A 16,481-nucleotide genomic window follows, 5' to 3' on the forward strand; every position below is an offset into this window, starting at 1 on the left:
TGTCAGACAGATAAGGTGCCAATATTGAAACACCGTTCTGAGGGAAGCAGTTCTCAACACAGTGGCATGGAACATGTAATCATCATCCTTATGAAGTAAAAATGGATACTCCTTTCATTTTTTTAAAAAATGTTTTTAGTTGTTGATAGACCTTTATTTTTATTTATTTATATGCGGTGCTGAGAATCGAACCCAGTGCCTCACACATACCAGGCAAGTGTGCTAACGCTAAGCCACAGCCCCAGTCTTCTCCTTTCACTTTTTGATGTCTTTATTTAGTATAATATTTTCAAGTTTCATTCACATTGCAGGGAGAATCAGTACTTCATTCCTTTTTATGGCTTAGTACTATTTCTATCATATAGTAATATGTCTATATCATATTCTTTTATACCCATTAATCAGTTGATGGACATTTAGATTGTTTCTACTTTTTGCTTATGATGAATAATGCTGCTATAAACACTTATGAACAAGTTTTTGTCTTCATTATTTTTTATTTTTTATTTTTGTACCGGGGATTACCACAGGGGTTTAACCAGTGAGCCACATCCCCAGCCCTTTTTTTTTTATGTTTCATTTAGAGACAAGGTCTCACTGAGTTGTGTAGGTCCTTGCTAAGTTGCTGAGGCTGGCTTTGAACTCGTGATCCTTCTGCCTCAGCCTCCCAAGCCACTGGGATTATAGGTGTGCCAGTACATACATAGGATCAGAATTGCTAGGTTATACGATAACTCTCTGGAAAAATTGCCAGCTCCTTTCCAAAGTGACAGTGGAAATTTTGCTTTTTAAAGAATCAGAACCATGAATTTTGGATAAGTCACATGATTGACTTTTCATTCTTTTTAATGCCTGCAGATTTCACAGAGAACATTAAAAGTATAGGATTGAGAACCCTGTGGCAGGGTAGGACATGGCAAGAATGAGCTGATGTGAAGGCAGAATTGGAGCCATAATGAGGAGACTGGATAAGGCTGGGTGTCTGAGAAAGTCTTTTTGGAAGACTCTGTTGAGACAATTGAGCAAGAAGCTGGAAGACTAGAATGCAGGGGTAAGAGAAGGGAGTATATGGCGTTTGAGAGGTTTAAGCATTCTGAGTGTGTGCACGGATGTAAGATAGGAATTTGATGTAAGATAGGAATTCTATGGGTTTCTCCTCTGCCTTTTATAGAGTTATGGCAGTGTCAGTAGAAACTGGTTAAAGTAAGCATACTTAAATGTTATGTTTTTTCTTTAATTGAGAATGAAAATATTCTTATTGGCAATAAGAATAGATCAAAATAGATATTCATGAAAGTACTAAAAAGCCTAATTTCCTGGAATACACTATATCTTTTATATCAGAACTCAATTTGTACTTGATTCTAGAACTGATTCAGTCCTTATTATGAATTAATTATACTGAATTAATTATTGAAAAAGAAACCCTTTAAAAAATTATTGAAGTGAAATGCAAATAACAAAATCTCCCGTTTGAAGTGAGTGTCTCATTGGCATTTACTCCATTCACGATGTTGTGTTGTGCAGTCAGCACCTCCGTTAGGTGCCAAGACTGCCCACATCACTCCAAAATAAAAGCCCATGACCCTTATGCACTTCCTCTCGTTTTCCTGTTTCCCATCCTCTGGCAACCACCCGTTTGCATTTTGTCTCTATGGATTTACCTCTTCTAGACCTTTCACCTGAGTGAAATACACAATAGTCTTTGTGTCTTAACATGAATTCAAGATCCATCCACATTGTAGGATGTACTAGTACTTCGTTCCCTTTCATGGCTGATTATTCCCGTGTGTATGCACCTCAGTTTGTTTGTCCATTCACCCATCGATGGCTGTTCAGGCTGTTCACACCCTTTGACTATTGTGAATAATAATACCATGAGTCTAATAAGTGGCTTCTCACTGTTGTTTTGATTTGTATTTCCCTAATGACTGAGGATGTTGAGCATCTTTTCATGCATTTCTTGGATACTTGAATATCTTCTCTGCAGAACTGTTCATTGAAGACCTTTGCCCATTTTTTAATTGTGTTGTCTTTTTATTGTTGAATTTGTAAGAATTCTTTATATATTCTGCATACGGGACCCTACAAATAATGTTATACATGTAAATATGTATGATACATATGTTTAGAATGTTTATATGAAATGCATATATAATACACATTAACATCTTTTCCAAAAGTGAAAAGAAATTTTAATGATAAAATGACACATTTTAATAAATTATATATCTTAACAACTTACAGTCATTATTTCCATGACTTTATCCATTTTTGGGGAAGTGTGACACAAGGATCATATGAATTTTGGGTTGCTATTTATAGGGTTTATTATAATTTTAAGACTGATAAGACCCTACTTTTTGTTAAGAGAAAATAGCATGGAAAATATTCTAAATAAATACATCAGAGAAGGTTTAAAGGGACATTGTTTTTTTTTTTTACCATAGAAGATTATATAAACAATATTTTATGGCTCCTGCTACTGTAGCTTGCAAAAGTACATAACAAATGTACTCTGGATATATTAAAGTTGTTTTGGCAAACTTGAGGTACACAAATGAGTTTTTAAAAATACAGATTGGTAGCCACTCACTAAAATGGGAGAGAGATAAAAGACTTATTTTATGTGGAATCTTCTAAATTTTATTTATTTTTTTGTCTTTCTTAAAAATCTAATCTGAAGGAATAAAACTTGAGGTTTACACATTCATTGTTCTTTTTCTCTGGAGTCTCTCTGCTTTGGCAGTCTGAATGTTTTTGGCATGATATACATGGTGCCAACTTGAGGATGATTCTTGTGCAATATCTTGGAAGCTTTTCCTCACCCTGCCCCCATATGTAGTTCTATGGCCATGGCGTGGGAGTTGGCAGGAGAACAACTGTGGGAAGACATAATGTAGGGGTAACATCAGAGAGAAGACATGGAAGAAACACTGGGACGGCCTGTGGTGGTGCCCACTTGTAATCCCAGGAGCTCAAGAGGCTGAGGAAGGAGGGTAGCAATTTCAAGGCCAGCCTCAGAAATTTAGTGAGACCCACAGCAATTTAATGAAACCCTGTCTCAAAAAAGAAATTAAATGTAAAGAAGAAAAAAGGAACACATAAACACTAGTGAGTGGAGGAGAGCTAAGGAGAAGACTGGAAAGCTAGCATCATTTTGAGTTTAGTCACAGACTCAGTTTACATGTTGAATGGCTTCCCTTTTTATACACACAATGTTACTGAGGCCAGAAACAAAATGTAGACCCCTTTAGAAGTCACTAAGTTATAGATGGGCACAAATTCATTTTAAAAATCCACCTATAAATGTTTACTTATCAGTCACTGAATAGATACTTCATTGACTATACTTAAATTCTAATAATGATTAGTAACAGCTTACTACGGCTAGGGTCATGGTGTTGATACTCTATAGAATATTTGCCTAATGAAACAAATATGTTATAAAGCTGTCTGAAAAGGCATTCCATTTCTTTTTTTCTAGAATACTTGACAAGAGGCACAGCCAGTGTTACATGGAACTCTGGTGATAGAAGGAAAGTCATGTCCAGTAGACCTGGACCTATAGGATCTTAGGTGAGGTCATAATACATACCTCATTTTCCTACTAAGAAATACTTATATTTTAACGTCTAATCAATAGTTTAAAAATTAAATGAAATAATATAAATGGAGCACCTACATTCAAAAAAAAAAAGCAGAAAAACTATTATTCCAAATAGAAATTGATACCTACAGGCCAAATCTGTCATACAGATTTTTCTTTACTTGTAAATTGGTTGTCAAGTGTTCAAAATTTGGAGAGAGTTTATATTTGAAAACACACTCCTTGGGCTTCTGTTGACAAAAATTCTGGCCACAGTAAGCCCACATTTCTGCACTGCAAGTCTGAACTTAGTTGTTATTTCTCTGGATGAACCCCCCAGCTCTCCGAGTCCCACCCTTGGCTTACCAGGACCTTCCTGGCCCATCTGTGGTTGACTTCCTTAAGTTTGATTCCTTCATTCTGGTTGCCTAGCTGACCTCAGAGGTTGCTTGGAACTGTCAACTTTGCACCCAGGAAATCTGTTCCATTTCTCCAGTGTAAGATTTTTCAGATATCTATTTAAATCCTATAAAATGAGTTAATCAAAAGAAGGTGGTGGGTTCCTTAAGAATGTTTGCATCTGAGCATCACACAAGAGACCAATGCTCACATTCCCTGCCTAAGTCAGGGGAAAAAACTTCAACTTCAGCACTTTTAGGGCATCAACAACTGCTATTCAATCAAGCATTTCACCCCATCCTGGTAAATAGAGCCTCAGAGAAAGAGTTCCATAATGAGAGGGAACAGTGTAACCACTGTGATCTCAGAAGATACTAAGATTCAAAGGTGAGAGGAGTGAATGAGAACAGATCTATCTATCTATCTATCTATCTATATGTATATATATATCAGGGTGCAGACATAAAAAAAAAAAAAAACTCAGACAGTAAACCCAGGAGTGCTTTACCACTAGCAATGTCCACAACCCTTTTTTTAAAAACTTTATATTTTGAGAGAGGGTCTTGCTAAGTTGCTGAGTTTGGCTTTGTACTTGTGATCCTCCCGCCTCAGCCTCATGAGTCATTTGGATTACAAGTGTGTGCCATGTGCCTGGCTTTGACCTCAGATTTTTAAAAACAATTTAGGACTTCAGCATTGCTGTGTTCTATTCACTAATAGGTTACATAAGATTTCTTAGGGCTTGCAAAGCATGGTTTGAGAGTCCTGGATAGAGCACAGTCCCTGTGGCACATAGAGAAAATAATTGAATCTTAGAAAGAGAGAGAACTAGTCTAAATCACAAGAACTGAGACTCAGTTTTCTTGATTCTGTCTGGATATTTTGCAGGTATACAACGCTGCACTCCATGTGGGATCCTAAAAAGCTCAATGTATTTGAGTTAAATCATCAACTACAAAAGTATGATCTAAAATGCACAACTTTTGGAGGATGTATCTTGCTGATGTACTTTGCATGCCTTTAAGTTTGTAATGTGAATTTAGGAAAATTAGCCAATCAAACATTCAGGGTTTGAATTTATGACCTGATCAGTGACAGTATAAAACATGGGTATTCTTGTTCCTAAATGTTAAGTAAACCTTGCACATTCAAAATATATACTTATTCATTAAAAATATATTATTGTTTAAAAAGTAGTATTCATAAAGGTGAGAAGATTTACATGATCTGAAGAGAAACTGAAGTAATATTATTATTTTTTTAAATAAAAGATGCTAGATACCCAAGAGCAATTTCAGATGTTTATCTGTAGTCTGAACATTTTGTGCCAAACTTCCTCAGTTTGCATGCCCCTTTAATGATTCATCTAGAGGCAGCAAGTGTTCAAGTTAGGACAATGCAGTAGGCTGTTTCCATTTCCTATCCAAATTATTTTTGTTTCAAAGGCCAATCTCGTTTACATCTCTGACTGATTGATGTTGTCCTTAACCCCATTTTTCTTACTGCTTATCAGAGATTTTTTTCTTCTTTCTCTTTGCTTTGAGGGGGTCAGAGCAAGACCTGTTTCATACTAAGTTACAGAAAGGGTAAGATGCTTCTGTTGGGAGATTGCACATAAAAATCTTAGTGGCCACAGAAAGTGGTGATACAATCAGCAAATATTTATTGAGCTTCTCTTATCTTATTCCTCCTGTTTAGGGCCTGGAGGCAGAGAAGTGAAATGACAGATGAGCTCTTTGTTCATAGGGAGCTGGTGTTCAAATAGGAGAAATAGAGAGCAAATGGGTGCAGACATAAATAAAATTATTTCTGATGCTTCTAAGTGCTACCAATAAAGCAAATTTAGATAATGTGGTTGGAAGTTTCTGAATGGTGAAAGTAATATTAAATCCAGTGACCAAGGAAATTCCCTCTAAGGCAGTGAAACTTAGATAAGAAAGACACAGTCAAGAGAAAAGTTGAGAAAAGATGTTCCAGGATCTAAAGCAGAAAGAAGTTTGCTCTCTAAAAAACCACAGAGAAGACCAGAGTGGCTGGAGTTTGGTGAGCAGTGTGAGAGGCGTGGAGATGAGCCCAAGAGGAAGGCCTCTGTGGGTTTTGTAGGTTGCAAAGAAACCTGGTGCATGTGTTGTCTCTTTCACCTGCATGGTGCCCTGGCAGTTTGTCCTTCCCAATTGTGATTCGATCTCTACTATGAAATATTAGACTTCATGGACAGGTGTTAAGAGTGAACTATTTGCTCAAGGTAAGGACCAGGGGGTTACATGAGCTTTCTTGGGCACTCACAGCTTCAATATTGGTTATTCCTAAAAGACTGCATTGCTTTAGAAGTAGAGATGCCCTTATAAGTGATTGAAGATTCTAACACATATTAAATTCACTGATACGAGAAAGAAATTTAATGGCTTCAGATGCAGACTATTAATTTCTTGAGAAGTTTTTTTTGAAAATGACAACAAAACACTTGTTCATTTTATGTCGCCAACAAACACCTACAAAATTCTTACTATGTGTCTGATATGTTAGCTCTACAAACAGTATTTTATTTTATTGGTACTGGGGATTGAACTCAGGGGCACTCAACCACTGAGCCACATCCCTAGCCCAATTTTGTATTTTATTTAGAGACAGGGTCTCACTGATTTGCTTAGCACCTCACTGTTGTTGAGACTGACTTTGAACTCTAGAGCCTTCAGCCCTACCCTCCCCAAGCCACTGGGATTACAGGCATGCACTACCGTGCCCAGCTACAAAAAATAACTATTTTAAAACTCTAATCAACTTCATGGGATATGAATTATTGTTATTTTAATTTCACTTAAAAGGAAAAGGAAGCAGAGAAAATGAATAGAAGTTGAACAAAGTTACATGCCTAGTATGTTCCTGAGCTGGGATTCAAACCAGGTAGCCTGACACCCATGCCTTACTCACTGTGGTGTGCTGGACTAAAATGGTGACGATCAACATGCTGTGTTCAAAAGACTAACATGAGATAGCTTGCATTTTATTTGGAAAAAAAAAGTGCTTCCAATATTGCAAAGAATTGCTTTAATCTTCTGAAGAAAATGAGAGTGCAGCATTGTCATCCCTGTAGGAACACAAAGTACTTGTATATATTTAAAGCATCATCGCTTTTTATTCATTATTTAAGTTAGAAATGCAGCTTAGTATCTGTGTGATATAAGCAAATTTTATAATATTAAAAAATTTTATGCCATATCCATTGATACCTGAAAGGATGTTCCAAGAACACTCTAAATACTATGTGAATGGATAGTAGATGTTTTTTAACAGACTAATCATTTTTATATTCTACTAAATGTTTCAGTAAGATGTGTACTTCCAAAACTCACCTTTTATAGTAGTAAGAAAAATTCATACTACCAAAAATGCTACTAAAAAATTCCTACTAGCAAAGAAGCTTCTACCCCTGAAGGACAATAGACAGCAATTATAAAGAAAGGAAGATGGATTGTTAAGCTACCATGGCATGACCTTGGCTTGACTGTGCTTCTATCTCACTCATAGGATATAGACTTTCTATGGCCCTAAAGCAAAGGGTAGCATTCTGTACCGAGGAATAAGTTGGTAAAACATATACTGTCAAAGCACCTTTTAAAGTCATAAAACGGAGTATTGGAGTATTAATTAGAAGCTGATAGAATGAAATCTATGTTGCCAACAACATTACCTATGTCCAAAAGATGTGCTTATAACAAGCATGCTAGTATTGCACGCCAATAATCTAAGCAGGTGATCGTTAGAGGCTGTCACTAGAAACCAGGTTATTTCACTTATAAACCACTTGGTAAGGTGTAGGCACTTATTTCTTCCTGAATGAGAATTTATTCTACATCAACTTGCCAAGGTACCTGTCCATAATGCCAAGAAAGCGTTTTAGCAATTCTCCTTTAGCAATTCACAGGCTGGGAATGATTTACTGCATTCAGAATTTTTCAATCTGTTTTATTGGATAAACTCAGAATATCTGGTTTATTGAATAAATTCAAAATCTCTGTTAGGTGCCTTCCTTCTTTTTTATAAACAGTGTAATTGAAAGCATTGTTTTGGTAGAATCTTCTCAGAAGACCATATAATCACCATTTAAATTAGCCCTAATTCATTTTACATTTGCTTATTTTACTGTTAACTTTCCCAGAACTATTTTTTTTTTTACAATTAGAACATCTGAATTTTAATTACATTACCATCAAGAAGCTCATTAAAGTCACTTAATTGGCAACATTTCCAAAAAAACCTTAGCTGGGTTTAATATATTTTAAAGAGTTACTGTCAAAGTATAATTTCACCATTACAAACAGCTTGGCAACAACATTTGCATAAAGATCTGTCAGTTTCTGAAAAATGCTCAAATGTTGGGAAAATCAGATTCGTTGAGTCGCCTTTACTGAAACAGCCTAGAAATGGAGAAATTGTCACATATATTCATCCTTGTAACCCCTGAAGTTCCCAGAATACTGCCATGCCAGCATAGGGATTCAATATATGTTTCTTGAAGGAAATAAATAATGTATCTTATATGTTGGAATAGATTTTAAAAAATGTAAAACCCCAATGAAAGTTCTCTCATTTTGTCAAATTTAACCAAATACTAATATACTTGATTTTTTTTCAGTTTTAAAAATACTAGATGGTCATTCAGAATTTTGAGACCTTTATAAATATCCCTGGGGCCAGCATTGTGGTACTATAATTTGTGATTACTTTTAGAACTCATTCTATGATTTCCCTCTTACATATACTAGAAACTTTTTTTCTTCTTTCTGTTTTTTTTGGTCATACACAGTATCTAAAACAATGACTCATAATTGCATTTGTTGAATGAATAAATGAATGAATGAATGTAAATCCCAAGTTTGTGATAAGTAAGAAATTATTATACTTTGCAGTATTTATCAGGGTTTTAGAACACCCCGCTCCAAATACATTCAAAGATTAAAATGTGGTAAAAGGTCATTATTACTATATGCTAACTTTTTTAAAAACAGAAAAACCCAAAGAGGAATCTAGGAAAGCTGTAAAAAATATATGTTAAAAAAATTTCCACTTGCTGCCTTGCTTTACAAAGTCTTGCACAATGTTTGATATACAGTCAGACTCAACACGTGTCTGTTGAATGAATAAGTGAAAGAATATATGCTGAGAGTCCTGAGGAAGACCTGGACTCAGGTAGGATCCATCAACAGTAATGTGTGAAACCTGAATTTTCATGAAATAGAGGCATTCATTCATTTATTTAACAGTTGGTGAGCTTCTGTAATATGCTGTATTCCAAGACAGAGACTATGAAGATTTCTCTATGACAGTATTGTCACAAAAGCATGTTGTGATGATGGACATATTCTACATGTACATTGTCTACTATGGTAGTCATTAGTGACTACCGTGTCACTATCTGGTGACATGTGACTAGTATGACCAAAGAGCTGAATTTTATCTTCATTTTGCTCATTTAAATTGAAACATCCGCATGTGCAGAGTGGCTATCACAGGTGGGCAAATACCACAAGAATTTCACTGTGTGTTGAAGAACATGATGTATTTGAGGAAATATTGGGCTTATAGAGGCTGATGTTAGGAGAGTGTGGTAAATCTGCATGAGGACAGGTCATCAAAGGCTCTGTGTGACCATGTAATCACTGCAGGTTTCTAAGTAGGCAAATGACATGACAGATTTGTCTCTTAGAAGTTGCTTCTGTGCCTATGGATGTAATCTCTAAGACTAGAGAATCTAACTTTTCGAATTTCACAGAGAAAAGAAATTGAAGATATATAGATATATAAATATGTATGTATATATATATATATATTTTTTTTTTCCTTCATCACATTGGTAAGATGCAATTTGAACCTTGTAGTCTCCCTAGATTGAGTATTAGGAAATGACTACTGGTTGGTCTCTCTCCACAGTGGGAGAGTTTGAATGCTGAGGCTGCTCTTTGGAGATAGAAAAAGAAGGTGCTACTTTCCTTTTACTCTCAGAGCATCAGCCATTGCATGCAGGTAGAGAAAAGGGGCTATTTTCAATTTTCAGTCCTGAGTCAGTAAAAGTACTATCTGGGATTCCTGACTACCACAAAGGACCCCTTCCTGCTGTGTGAGGTGGGACTATTTGGCCTAAGTGGGAGGCATGGTTTGAGAAGGCAGCAGTGGAAAGAGCATTGGACTGAGAAACGCCTGAAAATTCTAGAAAAGACTATGGTATATGATCCCTGAAGCCCTTTCCTGCTGCAATCTTCCATTCCTGATGGGTTCTTCTGGCTACAGAACATGAAAGAAGGCATGAGAGTACTTGACTTGAAATTGGAAAGGAGGAATTAAACTAGAAATGGAGAAAAATAATTCAGGGTGGTTCAGTGCTGAGAGACATATCAGTGAAAAATCTCCTGGACAGTGGCTTGGTGGATACTTCCAACATTCATGAAAGAAGATCTTCTGGTGACCTGGTATGGATCTTTAAAATTCTGTGGCAATCATAGAAATGGCAAGTTGCCCATAGTTTCTAATTGATGGTGACAGCTAACTGGCAGAGCATTTCTTTCAGGATTGCAGTTATTACAGCTTTTTTTTTTTTAATTTCCCAAAATGAACTTTATAATATAGAACTAAAACCCCAGAAAAATTTCATAGATATCAAAATTTCCCCTCTAGCTATTGGTATCTATTTTATTTATTTGTTTTCTTAGTTAAGTTATAGCCTAGTAATCTGAAGGCACTTACTATCATTAATTTGAAAAAGGGATATGACATGGGCACATTTCCAAATTTGAAGCATTTCTTAAAAGAAGTATGAATTCAAAAGTCTGACTTTATCCTTACCCAATGCTTTTGGCAATGCTAAAGAAATCTGGGAGAAATTTAATAAACATTTCTTGGAGGGAGAGCATGTAATGCAAACATCTCAAACTTGATTCACTGCATTTTCTGAACTATGTTTTTGCCTACTCTGAGCTATTTGTTCCAGAATTTGAAGACCCCAAACTGCTTCTAGATTCTTTGCTCCCATGACCATCAAGATATTATTCACACACTTGCTGTGTACAACACTTCATTCTGTGATAGAACCCAGAACCTGAAATCAATGAACACAAACAACATGAGAAAGCACTTGAACTTCTGACTTTATTTATTTATTTTTCTCAAATAAACAGGTTGAAAAAATACTAGCTGTGTCTAAAGGAAAATGCATGGTTCCTTTTTTCTCCTTCCACAGAGTATCAGAAAATGTAAACAATATTGAACTTCTGAGCCTTCCTAAATTTTTGCCATCCTTTAGAAAAACATTCATTTGTTTGTTTATACCAGCATTTTACAACATAAAAGTACACGAGTAAACGGTCTGAGACATTCATATAAAGTTTTCAGATTGTGATGCAGGCTTGTATCTGTATCAGTTTTAGTCTGATGAAGAAAAACATTGTTTCAGGAAGTGGGTCATATGGGTGTATAAGTGGTTTGTGGACAGGCCGGATAAGCCATGGTTCTGGTCAGAGTACCACTGAAATAGAAAAGAAAAGAAGCCTGTTTTACTCCTTTAGTCACAAAATGCATGCAACTTTGATGTTTCTGTATACTCCCAGGACCTGCTGTTTTTTTCTTTTTAAATATTATCGGGAAATTCTACGAACATTTGAATGAATAAAATAAAATTCTACGAAATTCTAAGAACATTTGAATGAATAAAATAGTTTACACATGAACATTTAGAGCAGGAAAAACTACGGAACTTTTATTAATGTTCCCACTGTTTTATATCCTTTAAACTTATATTTTATAGACCTCAGAGGCAGAATTTTCACAGTGTCCAGCATCTTGAGGCATCAGGATCAGGAAGCATGGGTTCCATGTTGGTATGTTGGGGCTGGTCCTTGCATCTATGGAACTTAATTTTTTCATTTGAAAATCAAAGGCATTGGATTTAATTTTATCTAAGAAGGCTTATAGCTCAAAAATTTTATGAGGAACAGACTTCCTCTCTGTTACAGAAAACTCATAATATTGTGCATCACATATGACCATAAATACCCCTTATGGGAGTAAAAAACAACATTGTAAAAAACTGGATGGGGGGTGTATCAGAGATAATACAACAATATAACTTTAAAATTCATTGTTGGGAGAGATACCAATAAGATTATTATTTTCATTAGTAAAAGTGGCAGTGGTTATGATATAAGTCTATATATTTACTAGATTGAATTTTCTTTGGGGAACACAATAAAAAAAGGTCAGAAAAATGATCAAATTATGTCATGTGCATGTATGATTATGGCAAAGTGAATGCATCTGTTATGTTTTATAAATGCACCATTAAAAAATCAGAAAAAAATCTCACCTCACTCTTCATAAAGTGTTAAAATAAACAAATTTACAAAAGATAAAAGAGCTCCCTTTCTGGCTTCTCATTCCATATAAGCAAGCAATTGAGGGAGAATCTATGCTCACTGAAGAGGTAACAATGTGGCTACCAAGGACTGCTCTCCTTCTCTTGGCTTCTGTCTTATTTTGTCCTGTTTCCATTTCCCATTCCTCATGCAAACTGGATTTTACATTGAGCTCATTTATTCATTTGCTCAGTAAAAATCTGAGCTGTGTTGGGTGGGGCATATGCCAGGTGCTGAGCAGATACAGGTGAAAAGATTCATTAACCCTGAATGGGGACTGTGTGACTTCAGGGAGCCTTGGCGGTTCTGATAACATTCTGCAATTGCTTTTTACTGAATATCCAGGATTTTCTAGCTGCTTTGAGAATCCTAGGTATTCTAGGGACTCTAAGTACATAAATGCACTTATGTACATAGGATTGCAGAACTATTTGATGTTTGCGATAAAATATCATTTGATCTTGTGAACTCCCTTATTTTATATAACTCAAGTGGGAACTCCAGAGGTACTTTTGCTCCTCTAGGGTGTTTCAGGGAGTTCATGAAGACCTACAATTTATTTGCTAATGTTCTGCTTACTCTACAGTCTCTTTGTCAGGTTTACTAACAGATAGATAAATAAGACCCTCTTCTTTTAGCTTGAGGGGTCTAAGGCCATGAACATGAGTGAAACAAAATTATGTACCATTGCCTGGAAATCCACTTGTGCATTAACCAGAGCTTTAGCAATCTGTGCTGAGTTTTGAAAGTGCACATTATCTGCAACAAAGAGGGAGAGAGAGAGAGAGAGAGTTAAAGTGCTGCTAAATACCAGAAAGCATAGAGTGACAATGTACTGCCTGGAAATGAACACCAACAATTATCTAGTCATGCATTTGACATTGTCAGCAGTGAGTAATCACACTCAGATATGGAAATGTCCCTGACTCTTAGGTACTGACCCTGAGCATAGGCATAGGAGGATGCTTAATGTTTCTTAAACAAAGTGATGCTGGCTCAGTATTTTTATGTGTAAGAGTCTTGCTTAAACCTCACCATCTGCTGTTCCGTGGATGAGAAGATAGTCTACATTTCTGAAATATTCTGCTCTTGCCATCACAGTTGAATTCTGGAAAAGAGGAAAAATTAACATTTTAGTTGCTGCAAGTTCTAATAGAAAACTAGCTAAATCATTGTGCAATGGACTTAGCACCAATACTGAAATTATGTATTGCTTTGGTTGATAAATATTTAAGAGTCGGAGCAACACATTTTCATCATCATTTGCATTACTTCCATCTGATTCTTAGTTTGAAAAACTGAAAGTTTATGTGTCATATGTTACATATGAGTGAGACCTTAGGCATAAATGATGCCCGCTCAAGCTGTGTAAGGGTTGGGGGGTGGGGTGGAGGATTGGGAAAAGGGAGGTTAGGGAAAGGAGAATGAGGAAAGAAAGAATAAAATCCCAAAGGGGTAAAAATCCTTTCTCGTGATGTGTTTTGCAGTTAACAAAAGAGGATCATTTTGGCTTGGAGACCCAGAATTAAAGCTATAAAATCTGGTTTTCTACTTTAACATTTATTTAGCATGTTAGAAATAAATTAATGGCCTAAGTAAATTAGAAAATACTTACTTTATAATGCTCAAGATTATCATCCTTTGTTGGGAAACCCATGAATCGTTCTGTGTAGATAGATGCTACAAAATATGTAAGAACATGTTAATTTGCATATGATACATGTTATTTCATTAACCAAAAAGAACTCTTTAATAACTCTTCCTCAACTCTTCTATGAGAAAATCTTGGGTAAATTTTGCTTTAGTTTACATAACGATTGGCCTCAATGAAGGTCTGTTATCTGTGCAGTTCAACTCAGTAGGGCAAGAGAGAGAATGTAGGAAGAAATTACAGGAGCAAGAACATCCTAACATTTTCTTTCTAGAACTGCTCTATCTTAGGGGGACTGCTGAGGTGGGCATGAAGCTGTTGAATGACTTTATATTTTAAAAGAAATCAGGAATGCAGCCATTTGAGCACTTGACCAATGTCTTTTCTCATCTGAGATGAAATATGTGCCTAAATTCATTCTCCTCAACATCACGCACGTGCACACACACACACACACGCACACACACACATGCACACACATACACACACATATTTTCCTGGATCCTCTCTAAAAATCACAATGATCTCATTTCTATCCCAATACAGGGAAGAAGCTCTGATGAAATCCAATTTTTGTACAACTTTTTGAATCATTTTCAAATAATTACTCTACACTGATGTTAATCATAAAAATAGGCAAGAGCAGGAAGGGTTCTTCCCAAACATAGTTTTCATTTCTATGATTTCTGGAGTAAAGGCGATGCAGTTGCAAACTGCAGCATGGAGGTGAATTGCTTGGTTCCCAGATGGACTTTGCACTTAACTGGCTTAAAAGCCAGTTAAGCTGCAAATGTGTGCTTTCAAAAACATGAGTTAGCTCTGATTTTAAAGATTTGGTTCAGAGCCTGCAAGCTTCTGGGAGAAAATAAGATATAATGAATTTTAGAAGAATCCTTCCTCACTCTTAAGATTTCTTTGATTGTTGCAGGGTGATTATAATGAATCATATGAACCACCTCATGTATAGATTACATTTTTCCTGGTGATGCTGGGGTGAATTTTACCACATAATTTATTTTTCTAGCAACCTCAAATATAGAGTAATTATATGTCAAATGTTTTCAGGGCAATATTTATAAAATGTTTCCATACCATAATATTCCCAGCTGGAGACAGGAGCCACTGCTATTCCACATTTGAAAAGACCAGTTCCAGACGCAAGGGCCAGTGATGAAACGTAACCTCCGTAGGACTGTGGAGACATTGTCATGTGTCAGGCCCAGATTTACTTTCAGAATCTCCTCCATATTTTTAGAGCAACCCTAATCAAAATCAGGTTTGAAGGGAGCTGGGAGATATGCATAAGACTACATTAAATGTCTGTCTTGCACCCTCAGCAGTAAGCTCCATCCGTAATTTTACCCCTAATAAATTAGAAATAATTGGTGTGCTAATCAGAATAGACTGTTCTAAATCAGGGTTGAAACAGCTTAAGAGATAAACATAATTGCAATCTTTCTGCAAGAAAATTCTCCTTTCAACTTCTATATTTCTATTTAGGACCTTGCTAGAACAAAAACAGGATTTTATATGAAAGAATGAACAGAAAAGTATAAATGTAATATACTTTATATTATTTGCAAGAGTTCTGTGAAGAAGAACCTGTGTCTATGTATCTATTCATTTTCATAACAGAAAAATATAAAGAAGCCCATAAGAATCTTTTGGAGAGCTTAAGACCCGGCCAGAGTTTGTGTATTATATAGCTACAAATTTTAAGGAATCTGACATAGTAGCACAAAGAAGGGAAAGTCATTAGTGTCTTTAAAAACCTTATATTTCATCGCACAAATTTAATAAAAAATATAAAAAGGAGATAAAAAGCACAGAGAGAGGAGTAGGTTTAGCTGGCGTTTCTTACAGGAATCAATGGGTGATTCAGAAATGGGACCCTGATAATAGCTTTTCCATGTCACTTGGATAACTGAATATATTCCTAAACATGAAAAATTAAACAGGGAATAACAAGTAGATTCATGTCCTCCTGGAAGCCAACTTGGTGTGTTTGGACATACTAGGATGGAGGTCCTTCTTGGACTAAGTAGGCTTTTGGAACATGAACCAAAACAGTGTGTGAAAAGGTTAAGAAATGATTCTCTGTTCATCCTTCTCTGGATGCAGGGACATCTCTAGCCATCCTAGGGCAGCAGTGTGACTCCCATTACAGTTTTGCCTTGTTTCTAAGACATTATTACCACAAATTTGGGAATTGCTTCCTTTGGATCATGACAGATTATGTTACATTTCACTATAGAAAAGTCAGTCCTTAGGGCAAACAGAGAGAGAGAGAGAGAGAGAGAGAGAGAGAGATAGAGGGAGGGTGGAAGAGAGAGACAGAGAGAGAAAGACAGACAGAAAGACAGACAGGGTGATGGCAGCAAGTCAGTGGCAGGGGTCTATCTGTAGCCATGAAATACAGGGAGTGGGAAAATAAGCT

The 16,481-nt window shown here is 36.1% G+C and overlaps 1 protein-coding gene and 1 non-coding gene across 3 annotated transcripts in view; both read right to left on the minus strand.

Moving 5' to 3' along the window:
• Positions 1-107, minus strand: LOC124105183 (small nucleolar RNA U13). The gene has a single exon (XR_006855663.1). It is a non-coding gene; the product is annotated as a small nucleolar RNA U13 (small nucleolar RNA).
• A 10,999-nt stretch (positions 108-11,106) lies between these two features.
• The window catches only part of Fap (fibroblast activation protein alpha), a 74,825-nt gene continuing 69,450 nt past the window's right edge, over positions 11,107-16,481 (minus strand). The window contains exons 23-27 of one of the 2 annotated variants that reach the window (XM_046462269.2): positions 15,137-15,236; positions 14,009-14,073; positions 13,429-13,501; positions 13,079-13,152; positions 11,107-11,507 (exon numbers count right to left, since the gene is read on the minus strand). In XM_046462269.2, coding sequence (XP_046318225.1) covers positions 11,406-11,507; positions 13,079-13,152; positions 13,429-13,501; positions 14,009-14,073; positions 15,137-15,236 — 414 coding nt within the window. In that variant the 3' untranslated portion in view covers positions 11,107-11,405. The remainder of the gene's footprint in view (positions 11,508-13,078; positions 13,153-13,428; positions 13,502-14,008; positions 14,074-15,136; positions 15,237-16,481) is intronic. The other variant, XM_046462270.2, reaches the window with a different exon arrangement.

Source organism: Marmota monax, unplaced genomic scaffold (genome assembly GCF_021218885.2).
Source record: "Marmota monax isolate L192 unplaced genomic scaffold, Marmota_monax_Labrador192_F-V1.1 WCK01_AAM20220418_F8-fsc00129, whole genome shotgun sequence".
NCBI classification, from domain to species: Eukaryota; Metazoa; Chordata; class Mammalia; order Rodentia; family Sciuridae; genus Marmota; species Marmota monax.